General features: G+C 48.4%; 2 protein-coding genes across 2 annotated transcripts in view; one reads left to right on the forward strand and one right to left on the reverse strand.

Annotated features, from left to right (window-relative positions):
* Positions 1 to 1,280: 1,280 nt before the first annotated feature.
* Positions 1,281 to 3,602, forward strand: Marcksl1 (MARCKS like 1). Its single transcript, XM_051171033.1, has 2 exons — positions 1,281 to 1,556; positions 2,376 to 3,602. The coding sequence occupies exons 1-2, from the start codon at positions 1,470 to 1,472 to the stop codon at positions 2,889 to 2,891; spliced, it is 603 nt and encodes a 200-aa protein (XP_051026990.1). The 5' UTR covers positions 1,281 to 1,469; the 3' UTR covers positions 2,892 to 3,602.
* Positions 3,603 to 4,103: 501 nt separating this feature from the next.
* Hdac1 (histone deacetylase 1) overlaps positions 4,104 to 23,240 on the reverse strand; it is a 28,329-nt gene continuing 9,192 nt past the window's right edge. The window contains exons 3-14 of the mRNA XM_051171032.1: positions 17,683 to 17,800; positions 12,411 to 12,485; positions 10,199 to 10,337; positions 9,601 to 9,742; positions 8,612 to 8,704; positions 6,682 to 6,790; positions 6,461 to 6,601; positions 5,589 to 5,697; positions 5,366 to 5,496; positions 4,969 to 5,121; positions 4,489 to 4,537; positions 4,104 to 4,251 (exon numbers count right to left, since the gene is read on the reverse strand). Of these exons, the coding sequence (XP_051026989.1) occupies positions 4,224 to 4,251; positions 4,489 to 4,537; positions 4,969 to 5,121; positions 5,366 to 5,496; positions 5,589 to 5,697; positions 6,461 to 6,601; positions 6,682 to 6,790; positions 8,612 to 8,704; positions 9,601 to 9,742; positions 10,199 to 10,337; positions 12,411 to 12,485; positions 17,683 to 17,800 (1,287 nt within the window). The 3' untranslated portion in view covers positions 4,104 to 4,223. The remainder of the gene's footprint in view (positions 4,252 to 4,488; positions 4,538 to 4,968; positions 5,122 to 5,365; positions 5,497 to 5,588; positions 5,698 to 6,460; positions 6,602 to 6,681; positions 6,791 to 8,611; positions 8,705 to 9,600; positions 9,743 to 10,198; positions 10,338 to 12,410; positions 12,486 to 17,682; positions 17,801 to 23,240) is intronic.

Genomic DNA, 23,240 nt, shown 5'->3' on the forward strand with positions numbered 1-23,240 from the left:
CTACTAGGGGACAAGAGGAAGCAACTGTGTGTGCCCAAACATCTATCTGGGCCCAACTAAAGACGCTGGGGTTCTCACTGGCCTACCTGGTTCAAAGAAGGAAATGGAAAAGCACCAAAGTCTTCAAACAGGGTAGGTTTGGGGGGCGGGGGGCGGTTAGCCCTAATGGTGTGCCTCAGGTATGGAGGAAATCCAATGTCTTCCGTCACTTTCAGGAACTGGTGTCTGAAGTCTGTTGAGTGTCACTGGGAAAGCCTCAGTCTATGGGCACAGGCCTGAGAGGAGGGGAAAGCAGGCCCAGGTCAGATCCAAGTCAGCATCTCTGAGCCCCAGGCTCTTTTGCTTACAAAGGGGGAAGAAGATGCAATGACTTAAAAAAAAAAAAAAAAAAGATGCAATGACTTTTGGTCAAGGGCATACACACACACACACACACACCACCCCTTCCCCTGCCATGGACACACACACACACATACACACACACCCCACCCCTTCCCCTGCCATGGACACACACACACACACACCCCACCCTTTCCCCTGCCATGGACACACACACACACACACCACCCCTTCCCCTGCCATGGACACACACCACCCTTTCCCCTGCCATGGACACACACACTCACACACACTCTCTCTCACACACACACACACCACCCCATCCCCTGCCGTGGACTTGGTAATGGATCCAGACTTCGAGGAGTAAGAACTGGCTAACAGACTGACTCTTGGATCTCACCATTCTGACCTGAGTGACCCAGCGTTAGCACAGCTCCCCAGGTTGGCTGCAGTAGACCCGCAGGGACGTGGGTGGGAATTGACTTCTGGCCCGAGGGGTTGCCTAACTCAGAGGCGGGGGGGCTGCTGCGGGAGTTTTGGACAAATTTCTAGAGCATAACTCAGCGGCAGGCGTCTGACGAGTCTGGACAAGTGAGCCCTTCCAAGAGTTCAAGAAGCCCGTTTAGAAGCAGGGAATGGGGACCTCTCCACTGTGGAGCAGGAGTCAAGCTGAAAGTGGGGCGGTGAGAGCAGGAGATGACTGGATGATTCTTCATCGACGGCCTCCTCCTAGTCCATCTCCCGGCGGGATCCTGAACCCTCCCTCCCTAGGTAGTGCCATGTGTTGGGGGAACCAGACGGCTGGCGTTGCCCACTGCACGAGAGGGGCCCGGGCTCAGGCCCGACCCCGCCTCCGCCCCCGATTGGGTGCTCATTTAAATGTCCGGCCCCGCCCCGAGCCCGTACATATAGGCAGCTCGGCGGGGACGGGCGGCATTCTGGCGCGGAGCGCAGCAGCGGCGGGCGCAGCTAGCGGGTCGGCTGCGGAGCGGGGGTGCAGCGAGCTTTGCCCCCCGTACCCCTCCCCCTCGACGCAGCTCCACCCCTCGGCCCACCGGGCCATCCCAACCGAACTATCCCCTGCGGCGCCAGTGCGGGGCGGCTCCGGGCGCCCCCAGCAGACCCCCATCATGGGCAGCCAGAGCTCCAAGGCTCCCCGGGGCGACGTGACCGCCGAGGAGGCAGCGGGCGCTTCCCCCACGAAGGCCAACGGACAGGTGGGTGCGCTCGGCGCGGTGGGCCCCGGCCCCCTGCCCGCGCGCCTCGCCCCCTCTGGGGCCCAGGGCCGGGGCCGCGCGCTTTGTCCGGCCCGGGACACGCGGCGCCCCCTCCCCCGCCCGGTCCCTTTGTTCTCGGCGCCGCAGCCCCCGCGGGCGAACGAGGGGAGGGGCAGGAGGGGGCGCCGGCCGGGCTCCTCGCCTTCTTTGTTCGCGCCCGGACCGCGGGCGCTGCCCCCAGGCCGCCCCGAAGGCCGCGCGGGAACAAAGGCGCTGCTAGGCCGCGCCAAGGGGGCGTCTGGGGCCGCGGGACTAGTGCTCGGCGCCCAGGGCGCCCCATCTACAGCCCGGATCTCGGCGGGCCGCGGTGGTTTTTGAAGCGGCGGGGAGGGAGCAGAGATGTGGCGAGACTCTGGGGTGGGTGGGGGCTGTTCACACAAAGCGCGAGCCGGGGAAAATAGGCCGTCCAGGTGCAGGGAGGCAGCGCCCCGGGGACTGCTTCCCGCCCAATAGCGCCCGGCAAGGCTTGCCCGCCAGCCCAGGATCCCTGGCCCGGTGAGGTTCCGCGCGGAAAATAGAGAGCGCGCCCCGGGGGAGGGGGGTGGGGGCCCGTTCCCCAGCGCCTCCTGCTGGCTGCGCCCGTCCCCGCGCGCCCGTGAGGGGCGAGGACGATGTTGCATGGGAGTGAGGCCAAAGCCAGACATGGTTGCTGCAGACCCGGGCAGGCAGTGGGATTCCGTAGCCTTCGAAGGGCCAGAAGTGGGCTGGGGGAGGGGGACAAGGGCCCCGGCCCTGACTGCTGTCTCCTCTGCCCCGCAGGAGAATGGCCACGTGAAAAGCAATGGAGACTTAACCCCCAAGGGTGAAGGGGAGTCACCACCCGTGAACGGAACAGATGAGGCAGCTGGGGCTACTGGTGATGCCATCGAGCCAGCGCCCCCTAGCCAGGAAGCTGAGGCCAAGGGGGAGGTCGCCCCCAAGGAGACCCCCAAGAAGAAGAAGAAATTCTCTTTCAAGAAGCCTTTCAAGTTGAGCGGCCTGTCCTTCAAGAGAAATCGGAAGGAGGGCGGGGGTGATTCCTCGGCCTCCTCACCCACAGAGGAAGAGCAGGAGCAGGGGGAAATCAGCGCCTGCAGCGACGAGGGCACTGCCCAAGAAGGGAAGGCAGCTGCCACCCCTGAAAGCCAAGAGCCCCAGGCCAAGGGGGCAGAGGCTAGCGATGCCTCCAAGGGAGGAGACACGGAAGAGGAGGCAGGGCCCCAGGCTGCAGAGCCATCCACTCCCTCAGGGCCCGAGAGTGGCCCTGCATCGGCCAGTGCTGAGCAGAATGAGTAGCTGGGTGGGGGCAGGTGGGTGATCTCTAAGCTGCAAAAACTGTGCTGTCCTTGTGAGGTCACTGCCTGGACCCGGTGCCCTGGCTGCCTTCCTGTGCCCAGAAAGGAAGGGGTTTGTTGCCCCCTCCCAGCCACGTTCCCTTTCTCCCTCCTGTGGATTCTCCCATCAGCCATTTGGTCTTACTCTTAAGGCCAGTTGAAGATGGTCCCTTACAGTTTCCCTGTTGCCCTGAGTTAGGTTAGTGATGTGAGATGCTCCTGTCCCTACCTTCTTCCCAGGCCCCACCCCTGCAGAAGGCAATGGCTGGCTTTCCTCCCCAATTCTTTTCCAAGTACGTTTTGTTTATCCCACTTCCCAAACCCTGAATGTCCAGCCTTTTCCCTTGTTGAGTTTTTAGTCTCTTGTGCTGTGCCTAGTGGCACCTGGGGAGGACACTGCCCCTGCCTGGGTTTTTATAAATGTCTTACTCAAGTTCAAACCTCCAGCTTGTGACTCAACCATGTCTCTGACTTGATAAACAAGTATTAGGCTCTGGGCGGGAGGGAGGTCTGTAATGTGAAACAACTTCTTGTTGTCTTTCCCCCCTCTCCCATCGTTGTAAATAACTTCTAATGGCCAAACCCTGGATTTGTACTTTTTTTTTTTTTTTCTAACTGCTAAAACCGTTCTCTGCCACCTGGATTTACTGTAACATTTGGAAAAGGAATAAATGTTGTCCCGTTGGTGGTGCTTTCCTGAGTGGTCTTCTGGGGCACAGGGTGAGGAAACAGGTAAGCTAAGGGAGTGAAGCCAACCAGGGACACTGCTGACACAAGCACAGGAGGGTATAGAAATGTGCTGTTTTATTACAAAGAGTCTCACAAAATGAAAGTTATCTCAAAAAGGAAGCTAGGCTAACAACCTCCACCTGCAGAATTGGGGGAAGATGATAAGTTTTTCTGCTTGCCTGAGACCAGTGGGAAAGTATAAACAGAACCAATCTAAAGATGGCTGATGGTATCTAAGCCTGAATGAGGGGTTCCAGAAGACCTGGTCACCCCATCTAGAAAACGTAATAAGGGCATCTTCACAGAGCTCCTAAGCAGGCACTTGGCAGTTCAGGATCTTGTCTTGCGGTTGTTTTCTTTCCACTCAGACCCTACATTGTTCAAAACTAAAAACCTGGGGCAGATGGACCATGTAGCTTTGGGAAGAGTTCTCCCAGCACCACTGCCCTGGTCCCTACTCAGTCCCTGGGGACATTATATTTAATATATTTTTTATAAATACACAGAGGAATAGAAAATATAAAATCTGAGAGATTGGGAGAGAGGTCAGAGCTGTAGATCTTGCTCAGGCCAACTTGGCCTCTTCTTTGACCCTGTGGAGAGAAGAGACATGTGTGAGAACACGTACCCTGGAAGGGCTTGTCGCCCAAGAGTGGCTACAGACCCCGGCTGCCCAGGTGACGGCTGGGGTAAGGAGCTTCCTGGTTATGCAGAGACAGACAGACTCGACCCTGAAGGAGGCCTTTGTAAGCTGGAGCAGCCACCCCGGTTTCTCTCCTCCTCTCCCTCAGTGGCAGGACACAAGGGGTGGAGACCTACAGCTCACTCACCCTCTGACTTCTGGCTTTTCCTCCTGGCTTTTCTCCTCTTCTGTGACTTCTAGAACATAAGAGCAAAGGTGTGGTTGAAGGCCTCATCTGAAAAGACCCAGGTCAAGCAGTGGGGCTCTTCTTTTCTGAAACCCCTACTTCAATACTACAGTTCACTGGTTATATAAAAATGAGAAAGGCCCATCCCAGGCCTTGAAAACAAACTGGTTAAACCAGTTTCCAGGCCTGTTTCAGCCAGAACACAAGCAGAAGCAGCCCCCTGGGAAGCGGCAAAGTGCTGGGAAAGAGCTTGGGTGGCTTGTGCGAGGCAGGCTCAGTCAGCCAGCAGGGACCGAGAGCCATTGTTTTGTGGGTCTTGTCATTTCTAGAAGCCACTGAAAGGCTCAAACCCAATAAGAGCTCCAAAGGAGCTGGCTGGGCCTGGGTCAGCTCCTTCCTGTGCCCTACATAGACCCAAGTCCTGGTCCAATCCAAACCCACCTTTTTTCTCTTCTGGATCTTTCTCTTTTTCATCCTCTGTTTTGACTCTTTTGGCTTTTTTGAAGTTAGATGAATTCTTGCGCCCACCTTCTCCCTCCTCATCTGAATCGGAGAATTCTTCCTCACAGGCAATTCGTTTGTCAGAGGAGCAGACTGGGAGGCAGTAAAGAAGCATTAGTATAAAAGCAAGGGGCCATATTTCAGGGTCTATGCCCAATGCCTTCCCAAGTATCCTTCAAAAGATGCCAGCGGCTCCCATCAAAGATACCAAGACAGGTGGGGGCAAGGGGTCTCAAAGCTAAGGTTTCTTAACAGCTAGGCTGCTTGGAGATGAAAAATGAAGGGAAGTCTAGAGCTGCCTACTGAACAAGGTACAGGCCCCAGATCTAGGTCTTACTGGAGATGCGTTTGTCAGGGTCTTCTTCGTCCTCGTCACCACTCTCCTCTGGGATGGCATCCTCAGGTATTGCCTGCATTTGGACCCCAGGGGCATGGGGCAACATCCTCAAGTTCTCAAAGAGCCGCTGCCTACAATTAAGAGAGAGAGTAGACGGGCTCTGGTTAGAGACCATCCAGGGCCTGGCCTACTGGACCTGAAGGTAACGTGACAACTCACTCACTTGATCTTCTCCAGGTACTCGTTAGTGTTCTGGTTAGTCATATTGGAAGGGCTGATGTGAAGCTTGAAATCTGGCCCAAAGTATTCAAAGTAGTCATTGTAGGGTAGCTCTGGGGGAGTACAGGAGAGGACAGTCAAGACACAGCCAATGTATCTTCTGCTTCCTTTTTTTTGAGACAGGGTCTTTCTGTGGCCAGGCTGTGATTACTTAGGACTCACTGTGCCTGGCCAGAATTTTAATCTTTTTTCTTTCTTTCTTGGTTTTTTGAGACAAGAGTTTCTCTGTGTAGCCTTGGCTGTCCTGGACTCACTTTGTAGACTAGGCTGGCCTCGAACTCATAACAATCCGCCTGCCTCTGCCTTCTGAGTGCTGGGATTAAAGGTGTGTGCCGCCACACCCGGCCTTTTTTTTTTTTCTTTTGGTTTTTCCAGGCAGGGTTTCTCTGTGTAGCCATGGCAGTCCTGGACTTACTCTGTAGACCAGGCTGGCATCGAACCCAGAGATCCGCCTGGCTCTGCCTCCCAGAGTACTGGGATTACATACAGGCTGTGCTACCAGGCCCAGCGCAGAATTTTAATCTTTATTCTGTAGAATCAGTATCAGTGGAGTATGTGTCACTAGGAGGGCAGCTGTTTACTAGCCTGTGCAGTGGAAACCCCAAACATGTAAACAGCTGATAATGTCCAGAGCAAAAACAAGCGGGAGAGAAGACAAAACTAGGGGAAACTGATGGTTACAGTGTGCCTAGAGAGAACAGGCAGGAGCCTCAGCGTGAACAAGAGAGGCCTTATGACCAAATGGAAAAGAAGTTGTGAACAAAGGGGCATGAGGTCCAGCTCCCACCCAGCCCAGCTTGGCCCTGCAGCTAATACCATTAGGGATCTCTGTGTCCAGGGCCACGGCTGTTTCGTAAGTCCAGCACCGAGCGACATTACGGATGGTATAGCCACCTCCTCCCAGCATTAGCATAGGCAAGTTGAAACTCTTGACGAACTCCACACACTTGGCATGCCCTTTGGAAGGAAGAGAGGTGTTGGTTTACAGGGGTACCCAGCAGACCCTGCCCACCTGGGTGAGTGCTACCCGGTCTCACCTTTGATGGTCAGATTGAAGCAACCTAACCGATCCCCAGACAGGGAATCTGAGCCACACTGTAAGACCACTGCACTAGGCTGGAACATCTCCATTACTTTGGACATGACCTAAAGAGATACACCTTGGTTATCATCAATCTCAAAAAAAGTGTGTGAGGTTCAAAGGTGGAAAGGACTGGTACAGCATTTTCTTCCTTTTCATTTCCCCGATACTGTGTGGTAGACAAGGCTTTTCCTTTTTTAACCGCCAAGCTCCCAAGCTGCTTCCTTTCAGAGGCTTCCCAGTCTCTAGCTGCATCTGCTCTACTCACTTCTCTCTATAGACTTAAACCACATACGGCTACTTTATTTTTGCTTTTTTTTTTTTTTTGGTTTTTCAGGACAGGGTTTCTTCTCTATGTAGCCCTGGCTGTGCTGGAACTCACAGTGACCCACATGCCTCCAGAGTGCTGGAATTACAGGCATGCGCCACCACCACTTAACACATATTTTATTCTTAAACCTAAGCACATAATGCTACTTAGGAGCCTGTACCTGAAGCTTCTGTCATCTTTCTTTTTTCTGAGACAAGGTTTCTCTGTGTAGCCTTGGCTGTCCTGGACTCCCTTTGTAGACCAGGCTGGCCTTGAACTCACAGAGATCCACTTGCTTCTGCCTCTGCCTCCCAAGTGCTGGGATTAAAGGAGTATGCCACCACACCTGGCACTTCTGTCATCTTTACTAGTGAGCACATAGTGGGCACTTTCTGAATGACCACATGACTTACATTAAATAGTTTACTAACAGTTTCTGTTAATGAAAGTTAAATTCTTCTGGGGCTGGAGACATGGCTCAGAGGTTAAGGGCACTGGCTGCTCTTCTAGATGTCCTGAGTTCAATTCCCAGCAACCACATGGTGGCTCACAACCATCTATAATGTGACCTGATGCCCTCTTCTGGCATGCAGGTGTACATGCAGGCAGAGCACTATATGCATAATAATAAATTAACAAATCTTTAAAAGAATTTAAATTCTATGCTGGGCGTGGTGGTGCATGCCTTTAATCCCAGCACTCAGGAGGCAGGGGCAGGTGGATCGTTGTGAGTGCGAGGCCAGCCTGGTCTACACTGCGAGTCCAGGACAGCCAAGGCTAAACAAAGAAACCTTGTCTCGAAAAAACCAAAAATAAATAAATAAATAAATAAGTAAAAATTAAGTTCTTCAAGCCAGGTGTGGTGGCGTATGCCTGTAATCCCAGTAGTCTGGGAAGCAGAGAAATCCTGTCTTGAACAAACAAACAGAATTAAAATAGCTTCAGGAATTCCCTGAAACTTGAACAAACTCCCCAGGCCTGCTCCCTGCCACAGTAAATAGTAAAAGATTCTCAGATCAGACCAGCTAACTGCCTGGAAAAGGTTGAGACCAACTCAGGCCCCTGAAAAGGATGCTTTCCAACCTGTTGAGCTGCCTGCAGGCTGGGCAGTGTGCTCCAGGTGCCCAGCTTTGTGAGCTGTCCTGCATGCTGGGTTAGGCCTTGGTGACACAACTGTCTTTCAGTCACTTCTGTTCCTGAGGGTACTCTATTACTCTATTACCAACTCTCCCGTCAGTAATCCCAATACAACTGCATGCTTCACCAGGCCAGACTCCAGTCTGTTGTGGGTTCTCTGTCACACAACAACCGAGCACAGGCTGTTGGGTAAATATTGTTTACCGCTCACAAAGACTGTACCTTACATGGTACTGTATTGAGCAAATGGTCACCCTCACAGAAGGCAGAAGCAAATTGCATAGTTTGTCTCCCATCACCACATGACAGTCAAAATTGGAAATACTTCTCCTTTCCCATGGAGCTACTGTGAGGAGCAACCTGAGCTGCCGCAGGTGCTTTGCCATCTTCCCCTAGAGCAATCCCAAGAGCAGCCCACGGGGTGAACCAAGGCACTTACTGGCTTGAAAATGGCTTCATAAGACTCATCATCGATCCCATCTCGGAGCGGGTAGTTAACAGCATAGTACTTGCCTTTGCCAGCTCCAATATCCTAATCAAAAGGGACATTAAAATAAAATTGAAAGATAAAAACAGAAGGGGCCTCAAAGATGGGGTTTGAAGGCTAAGAGAGAGGCAGTGGTTCTATGAGAGACAAACTGAGAGCATGAGATTTTAGCAAGGCCAGCTCACACCGCCCGTACTCCCGAGCTGGACTGGGCAGACTTAATAGCCTGCCCCACAGCACAGGGTCCCTGCCTCTAGCCAAGAGCGAGCCTTCCTCCCACAACTCTGGCCAGAGTTTTACTGTATGTACTCTCCTCTACCTTCATTCTGGCCTTTCTAGGAAGCTGTGGAGGACAATAGTCAGAGAAGAAAGCTTCTTCCACTTAACTTCAAAACAGTAAAAGCTACTTATTTGAATGTTCACTGTATCAGACAACTTAATTAGTAGCATTTTCCACCTAAGGGCAACTGGCAGGGCAAACAGATCTCACTATATTTATGCTAACAGAAACAGATGGAGCAGCCTCAGGAGCGGCACAAGTCCATTAACTGTTCTATGTAAAATTCAGGCTTCCGTGTGTTTTGGGGAGAGTCCATTGCTTTCAGTCATACTGCTAGAGGGGAAGGTGACCTAAAATAAAGAACCTTTGAGATGCCGCCCAAGAGTCATCTCACTGCAAATTCAAGCTTAAGGGACTTTAACAGCGTGAGGGGGCCCAGCTGTGATCAGGAGGCAGCGACAATGAACTAGAAAACCTGGATTCTTTTGGCCCCTTGTGCCCTAATATCGCTCTTCCAGAGTAAAGAACGAGAGATTGTAAAGGTGCCCCAGACAACCGCTGACACCCTGAGTGGCAATGAGGCAAGCAGTGGTGTTTAGTGGCACAGGGTGGGAGTGTTAGAGCTGAAGGTGAGTTGGTTGGTCCCTAAAGGGAGTCTCACCCGTAGGTCCCCAGTCCCTGGGAAGTACTCTCCGTATTTATGGAAGGACACGGTCATGACGCGGTCCGTGGTGTAGAAGGCCTCTTCCACGCCGTCGCCGTGATGGATGTCAATGTCAATGTACAGCACCCTCTGATGGTACCTAGGGTCAGAAGGCGGTTAGCGGCCTGGGCCTCTCTGGGGATGGGACGCGCCAAGGGCGCCAGGTCCCAGCTTACCGGGCTAGCTGCCTCCCTCAGGTATCTCTAAGCACCAGAGACGTGGAAACTGGCTGAAGGAAGGTGGAAGAGCGGCCGGGTGTCTCCAGAGGCCTGACCAAGCCGGCCATGTCCGATCTTCCTACTCTACAGCCAGGGTCAACTCCAGTCACACAACGGCTCTCTGGAGGCAGCGTCTGAGCAGCGCCTGCCCCAGATCTTGCCGTGGGCTCAGATCAAACCAAGACCCCGTCAGGGAGAGGATGGCCAGAGACACTCATGGGACACATCCTAGCCAGCACACCACAAGAAAAGGAAACTAGGGAAGCAAGCCCAGAGGGAAAGGGAAGGGGGAACCTGGCCTAAGTGGTCCTCCAAGACACAAGGCCAGGCAGGCATACTTTAGCAGCTCCAGGATGGCCAAGACGATGTCATTGACGTAACAGAAGCCAGATGCTTCAGACTTCTTTGCATGATGCAGGCCCCCAGCCCAGTTCACAGCGATGTCCGTCTGCTGCTTATTAAGTTTCACAGCACTAGCTGAGCATGGAAAGAGAACACAAGCCTGTTACTAAACCATTCCCTTTCCTCCCAAGAACCCAGTGAGAGGTAGTTTATTATACAGTGTAGACTATAAAATTCACTACTCACCCACTTCTCATTTCATTAGGAAATAAACCTAAGCCTGACCACTTAAGTTTTCAAATCAAGGATGATAACCCATTTATATCCTAAAACTGATTGAGTAGGTTATACATAGTTAAAAAAAAAGCAAAAAACAAAATAAAACAACAAACAAAAAAACCACACACACCAAAAAACAAAACAAAACAAAACAAAAAAACCAACAAAAACCAATCAGAGTAATAGTATAGGTGACTATTCTTTTACTCAAAGAACTTGACTGTCACAGTGAATGAGTGAGTGTGCATACTTATATGCATTGCATACGCACTGGAGTATCCTTGAATGCATTTGTGAAAGTATTAATTACTGTGGTTCAGTTTAAAAAAAAAAAATCTCAAAAAAATAGGAAGGATAGCACTGATTCAAAGTACAAAGAGAGCCGGGCGTGGTGGCGCACGCCTTTAATCCCAGCACTCGGGAGGCAGAGGCAGGTGGATCGCTGTGAGTTCGAGGCCAGCCTGGTCTACAAAGCGAGTCCAGGACAGTCAAGGCTACACAGAGAAACCCTGTCTGGAAAAACAAAAACAAAACAAAACAAATCAAAGTACAAAGAGATCCAAGAAGATGAGACAAATGCACACCTATGTGTAGTGACAGCAATATTAATTTTAAAAGCAACAGTGATGCATGATCCAACAAAAGGGACCAATTTTATTAAAGTGTGCATAGCATGCAATCACCATGCAGCCCCCAGAAACGTATGTAGAATACTACACACGGTTTAAAGTTAAAGTGTGGCGGCACACGATTAGAGCACAATGCCAGCCTGGGCTATAGAATGGGATTAAAAAAAAAAAAGGCTGGTGGAATAACACAGTTAAAAAGCTCCTACCACAGACTAGTGATGGAATCAGGCATATTGTCACCACACCTGGTTCATACATTAGTATTTTAAAGAGTACAAGAGACCCTGTCTAAAAAAAGCAAAAATAAAAACTTAAAAAGGTTGCTAGGTATGGTGGCACATGCCTTTAATCCCAGCACTTTGGAGGCAGAGGCAGGTACATCTCCAAGTTCGAGGCCAGCCTGGTCTACTTAGTGAGTTTAGTTCCAGGTAAGTCAGGGATACACAGTGACCCTGTCTTAAATCAAAACCAAACCAAACAAACTAAACTAAAACAGAAATGTTGCAGTACACATGCATATTGTGTTTACTGCTGTATGAGCATTTGGATGTCTGCATGTATGTTAAGTGCACCAAGCCAGAAGAGGGCATCAGACGTCTTGGAACTGGAGTTTTAGCTGTTAGTTGGGAACCAAACCCCTGTGCAAGAGCAGTAAGTGTTCTCAAATGCTGGGTCATTGGGCTCTTGCCCCTATTTTTTTTTTCTGGTATTTGATTTAATCTCACATTATTCTATTCATAAAGGTCCTGGGAAATAATACGCCATACTATATGTAAAGCACACGGCCTAGATATCCAAGAGGCTAGCTATACCATCTAAATTTGTCTATACTATAATATTTATACAACAAAACTGTTTAACACCACATTTCTCAAAATGTGTCCCCATCCTAAAGCCATGTATGGCTGCATCTGCTAGGGTTTAGGGCGACGCTAAGGTAACTCAGAAGCTGCAGTGGAAATGTCCTTAAGGAATCACAAGTTAATGACTTTTCTTTTTCATAGGACACAGATGTTGATCCTTCATCTTACAGACAAAGTGTTGCTACAAACAGTATCTTAGCAACTCCTTAAAGGCTGCAGGGACCCTGTAGATACGCTCTCTGCTGCAGGGACCCTGTAGATACGCTCTCTGGCAGGAGAGGAGGGTTAAGAACCCCTGTCAGCACTGTGTCAAAGATCTAAGTAAAACCGCACAGGACCATCCTAGCGGGCATAGGTCAGGGCCTCATCTAAAAGGCAGATCTCACTGCACTAGCCCAGCCCAACCCAGCCCCAAGGAGCAGCTTTGGTTTCCTTACCCACAGAGCCACCAGTAGACAACTGACAGAATTCAAACAAGCCATCAAATACTGGACAGTCCTCACCAACGTTGACTTGAAAGAGAAAAGCAAAAGGTTAGTTTCCAGTTTCTATCGGTTCTATTTAGGTATTTATGAGTTGATGAGAAGAAAAGCAGAACTATTTAGATTCAGAAGGCTTGGGTTCTGGCCAAGGTTAACTTCTTGGAGATTTAGTCTATTAACTATAATAAGCAATAATGAAACTCACTTCAACCAGCCAGTGAGAAAATTAAAGAGACCCCTCCCCTGCCATTCTGGAGACATAGTCTCACTGTGTTCCTCAAACTGGCCTTTACCTCCTGGCTGAAGCCATCCTGCCACCCCAGCCTTCTGAGCAGTGAGGACTATTGCACACACGGGAAAAGCATTTAGCAACTTAAAATGACAGTAAAGAGAAACCCACGTAATTCTCATTTGGTGAGGTTTTCAGCATGCCATCACTTTTAAGCACTTTAAATACCTGGTGCATTTATCCTCACACAATCTTCTGAGGTAGAGTTTGGTCCAATCTATAAATGGGGAAATGGGCTCAGAGAGGTAAACTACTAATAAATACTGGAGGCCTCACAATTTGCTCCCCGTCCTAAAGGCTTAAGAAAATGTACCCTGGTCTTTTCCAAAGTGCTTTCACATATACACTCATTTGATTCTCACAACTCCAAGGGTTGGGCAAGACAGGACCACTGTGCACTGGAAAAAGACATGCAAAGAAGGTAAGTGGCTGGCTGAGGCTAGATAACCAGGTACTATCAGAATGAGAACAGGACCTGGGTGTGTTGACTCCCACACTCCAGTGCTTTCTACTACACCCAAGTGACAGCTAGAGTTATTTCAAGCCCATGAGGTAAAAGTACAAAGTAGGGCAAGATGTAGAAACACATGCAAACACTAATGCAAATGAAACAGAGGAAGCACACCTGGAAGGTGGGGTGTCAGAGGAACCCCAGGCCAGCTCCACTCACACAAGAAGGAAACTGTTGAGGCCAGGGCAGGAGTGGGCCCAGTCTGCTATCAGGAGGGGCTCTCAATGCGGAGCACAGAGGAAGAGGCTGAAGAGCCTGGGAAGGGCCATCTTGGACTGTGGTAACATCCCAAAACACAGCTGTTATCTGCAATAACCTCCAAAATGATCACCTCTGGGCCAATGAGCTGGCTCCATAGGTAAAAGCGCGTGCTGTGGAAGCCTGATGACCTGAGTTCAGTCTCATACCTCACAGAGAGGTGGAAGCAGCCAGCTCCTTGTGCCTCCACCCAGACACTGTAACATGATGGCTGCTCCACCACACACACACATAAAAGTTTTCTTTTTTCTTTTTAAAGAGCTAACCTTAACAGCTCCCCAAAGCTGGTGCTCACTTAGGGAGTGGGCAGTAGGTGGCATATCCTCACTTTCCTGGAAAACACTGGAAGAGGCTATGTCATAAGAACTTTGCTCCCTGGGGTCAAGCTGTTTGTCAAGGGCAGTAGTCCCCCGCTCTGGCTGTTTCCCTCAGGTCGAGGTACCTGAGTCTCCATAGATTGGTTTATACTCCTTGTGGGATATGATGTCCCCGTGGGAAGGAATGGGTATTTAGACATGAGAAAAAGATGAACCTTCAGGGCCCAATCAACACACAGCTCAGTCAGCCCACTGATTCTCAGTTCAAGGAGTTGTGGTGCCGAGCACAGTAGATCCCACTGTAACCTCGGCGCCTGGGAGACCAGTCTGTCTTTGGAAACAAAGCAAGCCTGGGGGTCATGGCTGTGGTGTCATCACTCAGGAGGGGCTCTGTGAGTTGAGACTAACCTGCTCACAAAGCAAGTGCCAAGCATGTCTAAACAGTATTAGGCCCTGTCTCAAGTAACAACAACATGTGGCAGCACTGAAGGAAATTGTATAGGATTAAACACTAACTTTAGGTTACAAGTTACACCTCAGCAATAAAGTCACAGAATTGGGGGGGGGGACACATTGCATAGAAACAAGCTGTGCTCGGGTGGCGTCAACTGTACTCATCATGGTTTCTTTCTTGGGCTATGAGGAAACACGAGGTTCATTATTTTTTATGATTACTTTTGAGACATGGCTCACACTGTAGCCCACTCACTCACACATTGGCTGATCTTCAGCTGGAGGCAGTCCTCTCCCCTGAGCCCTTGACGTTAGGATTACAGGCATGGCTTACCAAAACCCTGTGAGGCAGGATAGTTGTTATGGTATACAGCATAGGGAAAGACCCTAAAGGTGAGTACAAAGGCATTCTCTGTTTTGAGACAAGGTCTAATCTAGATCCAAGATGGCCTTGAAGACTCATCTTCCTGCCTCAGTCTTCCAAGTGCTAGGATGACAACGCCCTGGCTGTGAAGGCTTTCTTAAGAGTGGGCAGGAGAACTACAGATATGGAAGGCGCTCCAGATCAGGGGTCTGGAATGCTCTTCTCTAGACTTCCACCTGACCACGTGGCCACCTCTAGGACCAGTCTATAGCTACCTTACCACCCCACCTCCTCAATCCTTCTCATCCTTTCTTTTTTCTTCCTTCTTTCTTTTTTCCGTTTTGGCTTTTTGAGATAGGGATTCTTTGTGTAGCCCTGACTGTCCTGGAACTCACAGGTCTGCCTGCCTCTGCCTCCTGAATGCTGGGATTAAAGGTGTGCGCCACCACCAGCCTCATCGTGTTTTCACTGTGTGGTCACATTCTGATTGTCTGCTCCAGAAATTATATTTATCTAGGTGCCCATTCTGAGTCAATAAATATTAGCAGAGCATTTGATCAAGGCTGTCAAAGTCTCCAAGCAAGTTTTCCTGTGAATGAAGAACACACACAGAGTTGGTATAACTCAGGGTCACACCCCAGGTTAGCTACTATAAGCATTACTAAAGAGCAGACATTTCAGCTAGCACTCCACTAAGTGACAGCTTAAGTCCTGGCTGCTCTGACTCCTGTAACTAAGAATCATGTGTGCAAGGGTTCATTAACTTGAGACTCTCATCCTGTCCACCTTCTTCTTTAAGATTAATTTTGATTTTATGGTTGTGGATGTTTTGGATCCACATATGAATGTGCACCATGTATGTGCAGTGTCCACAGAGGTCAGAAGAGACTATCGGATCATCTGGAGCAGATGGCCATAAGCCCACCATGAAGGTGCTGGGACTCTAACCTGGGTTCTCTGCAAACCCAGCCAGTGCTCTAACTACTCAGCCATCTGTCCAGCTCCACGTCAACCTTTATTTTCAATAAGAAAACTATGAGCCTAATATTTCCCACCCCAAGACAGGGTTTCTCCAGGTAGCCTGGCCTATCCTGGATCACAGCGATCCACCGTCCTCTCCCTCAAGAATGCTGGGATTAAAGGTGTGAGCTATCACACCCAATTTAAGAAATTTGGGGGGGGGGGGGCTGGAGAGATGGCTCAGCGGTTAAGAGCACTGACTGTTCTTCCAGAGGTCATGAGTTCAATTCCCAGCAACCACATGGTGGCTCACAGCCATCTATAATTTGATCTGATGCCCTCTTCTGGCAGAGCACTGTATACATAATAAATAAATAAATAAATAAATAAATAAATAAATAAATAAATTTTTAAAAGTTTTTTGGTTTTTTGAGAGAGGGTTTCTCTTGTAGTCTTAGCTATCCTGGACTTGCTTTGCAGACCAGGCTGGTCTCGAACTCAGAGAGATGCACCTGCCTCTGCCTCCCCACTCCCGAGTGCTGGGATTAAAGGCATGCACCACCATGCCCAGCTGAATTCATGACCTTTGGAAGAATAGTCAGTGCTCTTAACCTTGGAGCCATCTCCCCAGCCCCCTACTGTCTTTCTTATAGAGAGGGAAGGCTCTCTATAAAAGACTCAAAGACTTGGTCAAGACACATAGTTGAGCAGGAGAGACGGTTCACTGGGTAAAAGTGCTGGCAATAAAAGCCTACGGCCTAAATTCAATCTCTGGAAGCCACGACAGGAGAGAACCTACTATCTAAAGCTGTCCTCTGGCCACTGTCACATGCCCCCCACCCCCAAAGAAACAGGAAGGGAGAGATGAGCAGCTCAGTAGGCCAGCACTTACCCAGCAATCTTGGAACTCTGGTTCAGAAAGCTACACCCCAACACACACACACTAGGTGGAAGCCAAGCATTCAAACCAAGACATGAAATCTAAGGACCACCAAGAAAGCTCAGCCAGAGGTGCTTGCCGGCAGGGAGCCTGAAGGCCTGCTTTTGTTTTGTATTGCTTTTTAGTTTTTGAGACAGGGTTTCTCTGTGCAGCCTTGGCTGTCCTGAACTCGTTTTGTAGACCAGGCTGGCCTTGAACTCACAGCGATCCGCCTGCCTCTGCCTCCCGAGTGCTGGGATTAAAGGCATGCGCCACCACACCCGGCTCTGAAGGCCTGCTTTTGATTCCCAGACACAACATGGAAAAAGGAGAGATTCAACTTCAAGCTGTCCCTCTGACCTCCACATGTGCACAAACAGAGACAAACACACAGAAAAGAAATGCTTAAAAAAGAAAGGAAGCTCATTTTCTTGCTGTGACACCTGGCTGCCTCTAATGAGAGCCGGTTTTGTTGATACCTGAGCTCACTCCTCAGTGCGAGTGTTTCATGGAAACCCCAAAGCCTTCTGCAGGAAAGGAATAAACTCATCTCCATGAAGTCAGCAAGATCTTGTCACCCACTACACAGAATTCACATATGACTATGTAGCCTTCCCACAGCTAGAGCAATCTCAATTCCTACAAAGTATGGCTTCTCAGATGAGATGTACCCTGCAGTGGCAGGTCCCCGTGGGCAGGGGCAGTATCACTTCATCTCAAAGATCACATCATCGATTCTGTCTGTTGTGGCCTCTAAATTCTAAATGCAAACTTAGACAATTATACCTGGACAGAAATCAGAAGCCACACAGCTCACCCCATTTTATAGGAGAAAAAAAAAAATCTTAGGGCAAGTATCTTGGCCAGTCAGGTAAGAGCAGGACCAGTGTTCACTGTCTGCTTCTCAGCCCAGGGCCTTTCCCATTACAGTTACAGCACGCCTTGGACAGCGCTATAACCCTAACTGGACAAAGTCCAACTCTATTATTTACAATCAAGAGACAAGAAAAACCAGATGAGATGAGAAAATATGTTGACACCTTTGGGGCGCAAGACAAATCAGCTGTGAACTATTGGAGGCCAAAGAGTGGGCCTCCCATGGAAAAATAAATTCAACAGGGAGCTTTCGAGTTGGGTGGGAATGGAACATACTTACATCTCTGCATCTGCTTGCTGTACTCAGACATGTTATCTGGGCGAATGGAACGCAAAAATTTAATGTAGTCATCACTGTGGTACTTGGTCATCTCCTCAGCATTGGCTTTGTGAGGACGCTAGAGGGTAAAGGAAGAGAGGGTGTGTCTGTGTCAGCACTCACTCTTCTGGTTCAATCACTTGTATTTTCTTTCAGTTCTTCTGTCTGCTTCTCAGCACAGCCAGCACCTTGCCCATTAGTTACAGCTACAGATGGGCCTGCACAGGGCCTTTTAAATTGTTATTATTCAACAACACATAGTCATGGGCCAAAAGCTCCAAGAGTTCGAAGGAAGGTTGACTAAATAAAGATGATTAAAATAGATGGGAACACCCAGCCAACTTCAAAGAGGACGATGAGCATCAAAGAACCTCCTTATGCAGATGGCTTCAAATGTGGCAAACAAGCCACTGGGCAAAATGTCCTCATTCCTACCACAGACAGAATTCTGCCTTAAAAAGGGCAAGCTTGGATGCAGGCAGAGTCAATAGCCAAACTCTGCCAACACAGTCCTCAATAGTTCCTGCCTCACAAATATGTCTGTCCGATATATTGGGTCAGAAGGCTGAAGATGATGCTCCAACATTAAAGGGAGTTTTGGGTGACTGCTCAGGTAGCAAACTGTCTCTGTCACCTTCTCATTTAGGAAGCTGCTAACCTGCACTTCAGTATACTCAGGTAATTAATTTTATTCCTTCTCAAGTCTCTGATGATTAGATACTTTAGTTTTACAATTAAGCTTAGTTGTTTAGGGGTAAAGATGTTTTTAGGTACAGATAGGTGTTTTAAGCTGATAATGACAAGATATGATAGATACTGACTTATGTTCAGAATTTTAGATGCACCAAGATGTTTTCTTCAAGGCTGCCAAATACAAATAGCCAAAACACTAAGAATGTGACATTTATATAATTTCTGATTGTGACATGGTTTTTCTTGCCATAGGTAGCTTATTGTATATGTGTAATAATATAAATGTGTGTGTAAAAATTTAAAATATTTAACTAAAAAAGAGAAAAGAAAACGGATGGGAATTTTGTTATTTTTATTCTTTTGAGGCAGGGTCTCATAAACCCTGGGTGCCCTGGCATTCACAATGTAGACCAGGTAGGCCTTGAGATCTATCCACTTCTACCTCCTGGATGCTAAGATAAAAGATAAAAGATGTAAGCCATGCTGGAAAGCTGGCTCAGAGGCTAAGAGCACTGGTTGCTCTTCCAGAGGTCCTGAGTTCAATTCCCAACAACCACATGGTGGCTCACAACCATCTGTAATGTGATCTGATGCCCTCTTCTGGCCTGCAGGTGTACATGCAGGCAGAGCACTGTGCATATAACAAACAAACAAATCTTTTAGGAAAAAAATAAGCCAAAGCCAGACATGGCAGCGTACACCTTTAATCCCAACACTCGGGCAAAGGCAGGGACATCACTGTGAGTTTGAGGCCAGCCTGGTCTACAAAGCAAGTCTAGGACAGCCAAGGCTACACAGAGAAACTCTGTCTTGAAAACAAACAAACAAAATAAAAGCCAAAACACCATGCTGGGATAATTAGGGGGGTGGGTAGGGGTGGGGTGGGGGAGGCGGTGGCAGTGGTTGGAGATAGTTTCTTTGTGTAGCCTTGTCTATCCAGGAACTGGCTCTGTAGACCAGGCTGGCTTTGAATTCTGAGATCTGCCTGTCTCTGCCTTGGTCTCCCTGAGTGATGGGATTTAGGGTGTGTACTACCATGCCCAACTGGGACTCACACCGATCTGCCTGCCTCTGCCTCTGCTAGGATTAAAGGCATGCACCACCACACCCTGATTGTACCAGGCCTGGCTGAGAACTCTTTTATAAGTCACTGTACCAAGAATTCTGGTCAAGTCCTTTCCACTAAAATTTTCTTGACATGTTAGACCTTTCCTGATGATCCCAACATATCTCTTCACAATATTATCTATTTTATTGCATGTGTATTCGTGTTTTGCTTACACGTACATGTACCAGGTATAACAATGCCCATGGAAGCCAGAAAGGGCATTAGATTAGAACTGGAATTAGACGATTGTGAGCTACCATGTGGGTGCTAGGAATCAAACCTAGGTCCTTGGAAGAACAGCCAGGGATCTTAACTGCTGGGTCGTCCGTCTCTCTACACCCAACCCCACCGGGCCATCCAAGTTGACCCCAAATCCCCATGCCTAAGTCTGAGTGCTCCATCACCAACAAATCTCCTTCCTTCTTCCAAAATTTCTTAACTGAGCAGTGACGTAAACCTCTGCTACAGCACTCAGGAGGCAGAGGAAGACTAGAAATCAGGACCACACGGAGTTCAAGCCCAGCCTAGGGTATAAGATTGCCTCAAAAACAAACAAAAGCCCTCAGGAAACAGAGACAGGCAGATCAGAGTTGAGGTCTATGGAGGAGTTGCCGGCCAGCTGGGGCTCCAGCCTGCCTAGGAGGAGGGAGCAGACTCCCTTCTCCCTACCCCTTAGAGATGGATCACCTTGAAAGACGCCCTCTTCTCTATAGTTCATACAACTTTCATCTACTGAGTCTTTATTCTTGTCATTCATGTGCACAGCAGTTAAAGTGCATAGTACTGTTGCTTTCATTTGCAGAATCTTGCCTGGAAACCAATGTATCCAACTCTAAGCACTACCTTGGACCTCAGTTAACCCTTAATGTAAGGAAAAGTAAACTGATATTAGGTTTCACCAAAACCACCCAGAGTCCAGCTAGAGTAACTCATATCTGGAATCACAGGGCTCAGGAGGCTGGGGCAGTAGAGGGAGCTCAAGGCTAGTCAGGGTCACAGAGCTAGTTCCAGGTCAATGGAAGTTGCAGAGTAATATCATTTCTCAAAAGCAAAGATAGCTAGGCCTTTAATCCCAGCATTTGGGAGGCAGAGGCAGACAGATCTCTGTGAGTTCAAGGCTAACATGGTCTACAGAGTGAATACCAGGACAACAAGGTTACACAGAGAAACTGTGTCTCAAAACCAAAAACTACTAAGGGTTTTGTTTTGTTTTATATATCTGGGTTTTTGCATGTGTGTACAGGCGTGTGAATGCCACAGTATGTAAGTGGAGCTCAGAGAACAACTTGCTGGATTTGGTTGTCTCCTTCCGCTATGTGGGTTCTGGGTGTTGAACTGACATCCTAGGCTCAGGAACAAGTGCTCTTACCCAAAGACCCCATCTCATCAGAGGTCCATAAACCACTTGTTTGTTTTTCAAGATAGGATTTCTCTGTGTAGCTGTCCTGGACTCACCTTGTAGACCAAGGTGGCCTCGAACTCACAGTGATCCATTTGCCTGCCTCTGCCTCTGCCTCTCAAGTGTTGGGATTAAAAGCATGCACCACCATGCCTGGTTAGAAGCACTTTAAATCAAACTAAACAGTTTGTTGTGTGTCCAACAGCACTCAAATTCAACTTTGCTTTCAGAATTTTTCTCTTTTTTTTCTTTTTGGTTCCTTGAGACAAGATTTCTTTTTGTAGCCTTGGCTGTACTATACTTCTGTAGATCAGGCTGGCCTTAAACTCAGAGATCTGCCTGTCCCTGACTCCCTGAGTGCTGCAGAATTTCTTTTCTACCATGTCTGCTAATAAAGCCATATGCACTCAGTGAATGTCTGTACCATTTAAACTCTGGATGCACACATGCACCCACATGCCCCATCTGGAGTGGGGGTATACACAATTCCAGCACTTCAAAGGCGAAGGCTGGAGGATCATGTTGAAGGGCAGTCTATGTTACATAGTGAATTCAGGGTAACCTGAGCTAATTAGCAAGACCTTCTTTCAAGAAAAACGGGGAAGGGGCCCAATGGAGAGACTGCTGCACCTACAAAGCGCTCACAAATGTCTGTAACTCCAGTTCTAAAAGGTCTGATGGCCCCTTCTAACCAAAATGGGCACTGCATGTACATGGTGCACAGACATACATACAGGCAAAACAAAAAACATCCAACAACTAAACATGATATACAGAACCAGAGATAGTGACACTTGCTTTGGAAACTACCAATTTGTTTGGGTGTTGCTATATACAGCTCAAGGGATCAAATCACAAAATCCATTAAGGCCAGGGGATGGCTGGAAGATAATAAAATGACCAAAAGTCAGAGATCTGGCTGTCTCTACCGCCCAAGTGCTGGGATTAAAAGCAGAGTACTCAGTGTGCGTGACATCCTGGGCTCTGGCTCCAGCACTGAATGACCTGGACACACTAGTACACACCTGTAACTCTAGCCTTGGGAGGTAGAGGCAGGTCAGAAGGGAGACAATAAGACTGCCTAAGTGGGGGCTGGAGAGATGGCTCAAAGGTTAAGAGCACTGACTGTTCTTCCAGAGATCATGAGTTCAATTCCCAGCAACCACATGGTGGCTCACAGCCATCTATAATGTGATCTGATACCCTCCTTGCCTGCAGATGTACATGCAGGCAGAGCACTGTATACATAATAATAAATAATAAATCTTAAAAAAAAAAAAAAAAAAAAAAAAGACTGCCTAAGTGTGGGGCCAGTTGGGGTTACATACACAACAAAACCAAAAGAAAAAAGAAAATCCTCTGCATTGCATTTGTTTCTCACTGTCTCTGGAACAGAGTAAACTAAGAATCGGGGCAGATTCAGCCTACAGATACACTGGTGTTTTGATTACATTCCATACATGCTAAAAAATAAAGACAGTTCTAGGGATCACAGCCTATGTGTAAGGCTCTTAGGTTTCACTAACAAGAATAAAAACAAAGACAAAATCCTCGAGCCAACATTTTAAACTTAGAAGGTATTATATAATCCAGTTTTTCTTTTAAAATTGGAAGTTCAGACGAAATTAGTTAGAGCTGTATCTGGAAACGAGGCACCAATTTACAGAGGCTGGAGATGCAGCTTAGCTGCAAGTTTAGCATGTGAAGACAAAGACCTGTGTTCAGGCCCCTCAGCTGCGCAAAAATAGGCACAGTGCACAAGCCTGTAAACTTGTAATTCTAGCACATGGGAAAGGGAGGCCAGAGGATCAAAAGTTCAAAGGTCATCTTCAGCTATGAAGCTAGATGGAGGCAGGCCTGAGATACATGAGACCCTCGCTACTCTTTCCTTTTTAAAAATTTTTTATTTATTCATTTATTTAGTATACAATAATTTATTTATTTATTATACAACGCTTTCCCTGCGTGTACATCTGTACTCCAGAAGAGGGCACCCGATCTCATTATAGATGGTTGTGGTTGCTGGGAATTGAACTCAGGACCTTTGGAAGAGTAGGCAGTGCTCTTAACCTCTGAGCCATCTCTCCAGCCCTCTTTGCTTTTTTTTTGTTGTTGTTGTTTAATTTTTTGTTTTTTGTTTTTTGAGTTTCTCTGTGTAGCCTTGGTTATCCAGGAACTCAATGTGTAGACCAGGCTGGCCTCAACTCAGAAATCTGACTGCCTCTGCCTCCCAAGAGCTGGGACTAAAAGCATGCTTCACCTCTGCCTAGTACATTCTTTTGTTTGCTTTTTGTTGTTGTTGTTGTTTTTAATGAGACA

The sequence above is a fragment of the Acomys russatus genome, chromosome 29 (assembly GCF_903995435.1).
Source record: "Acomys russatus chromosome 29, mAcoRus1.1, whole genome shotgun sequence".
Lineage (NCBI taxonomy): Eukaryota > Metazoa > Chordata > Mammalia > Rodentia > Muridae > Acomys > Acomys russatus.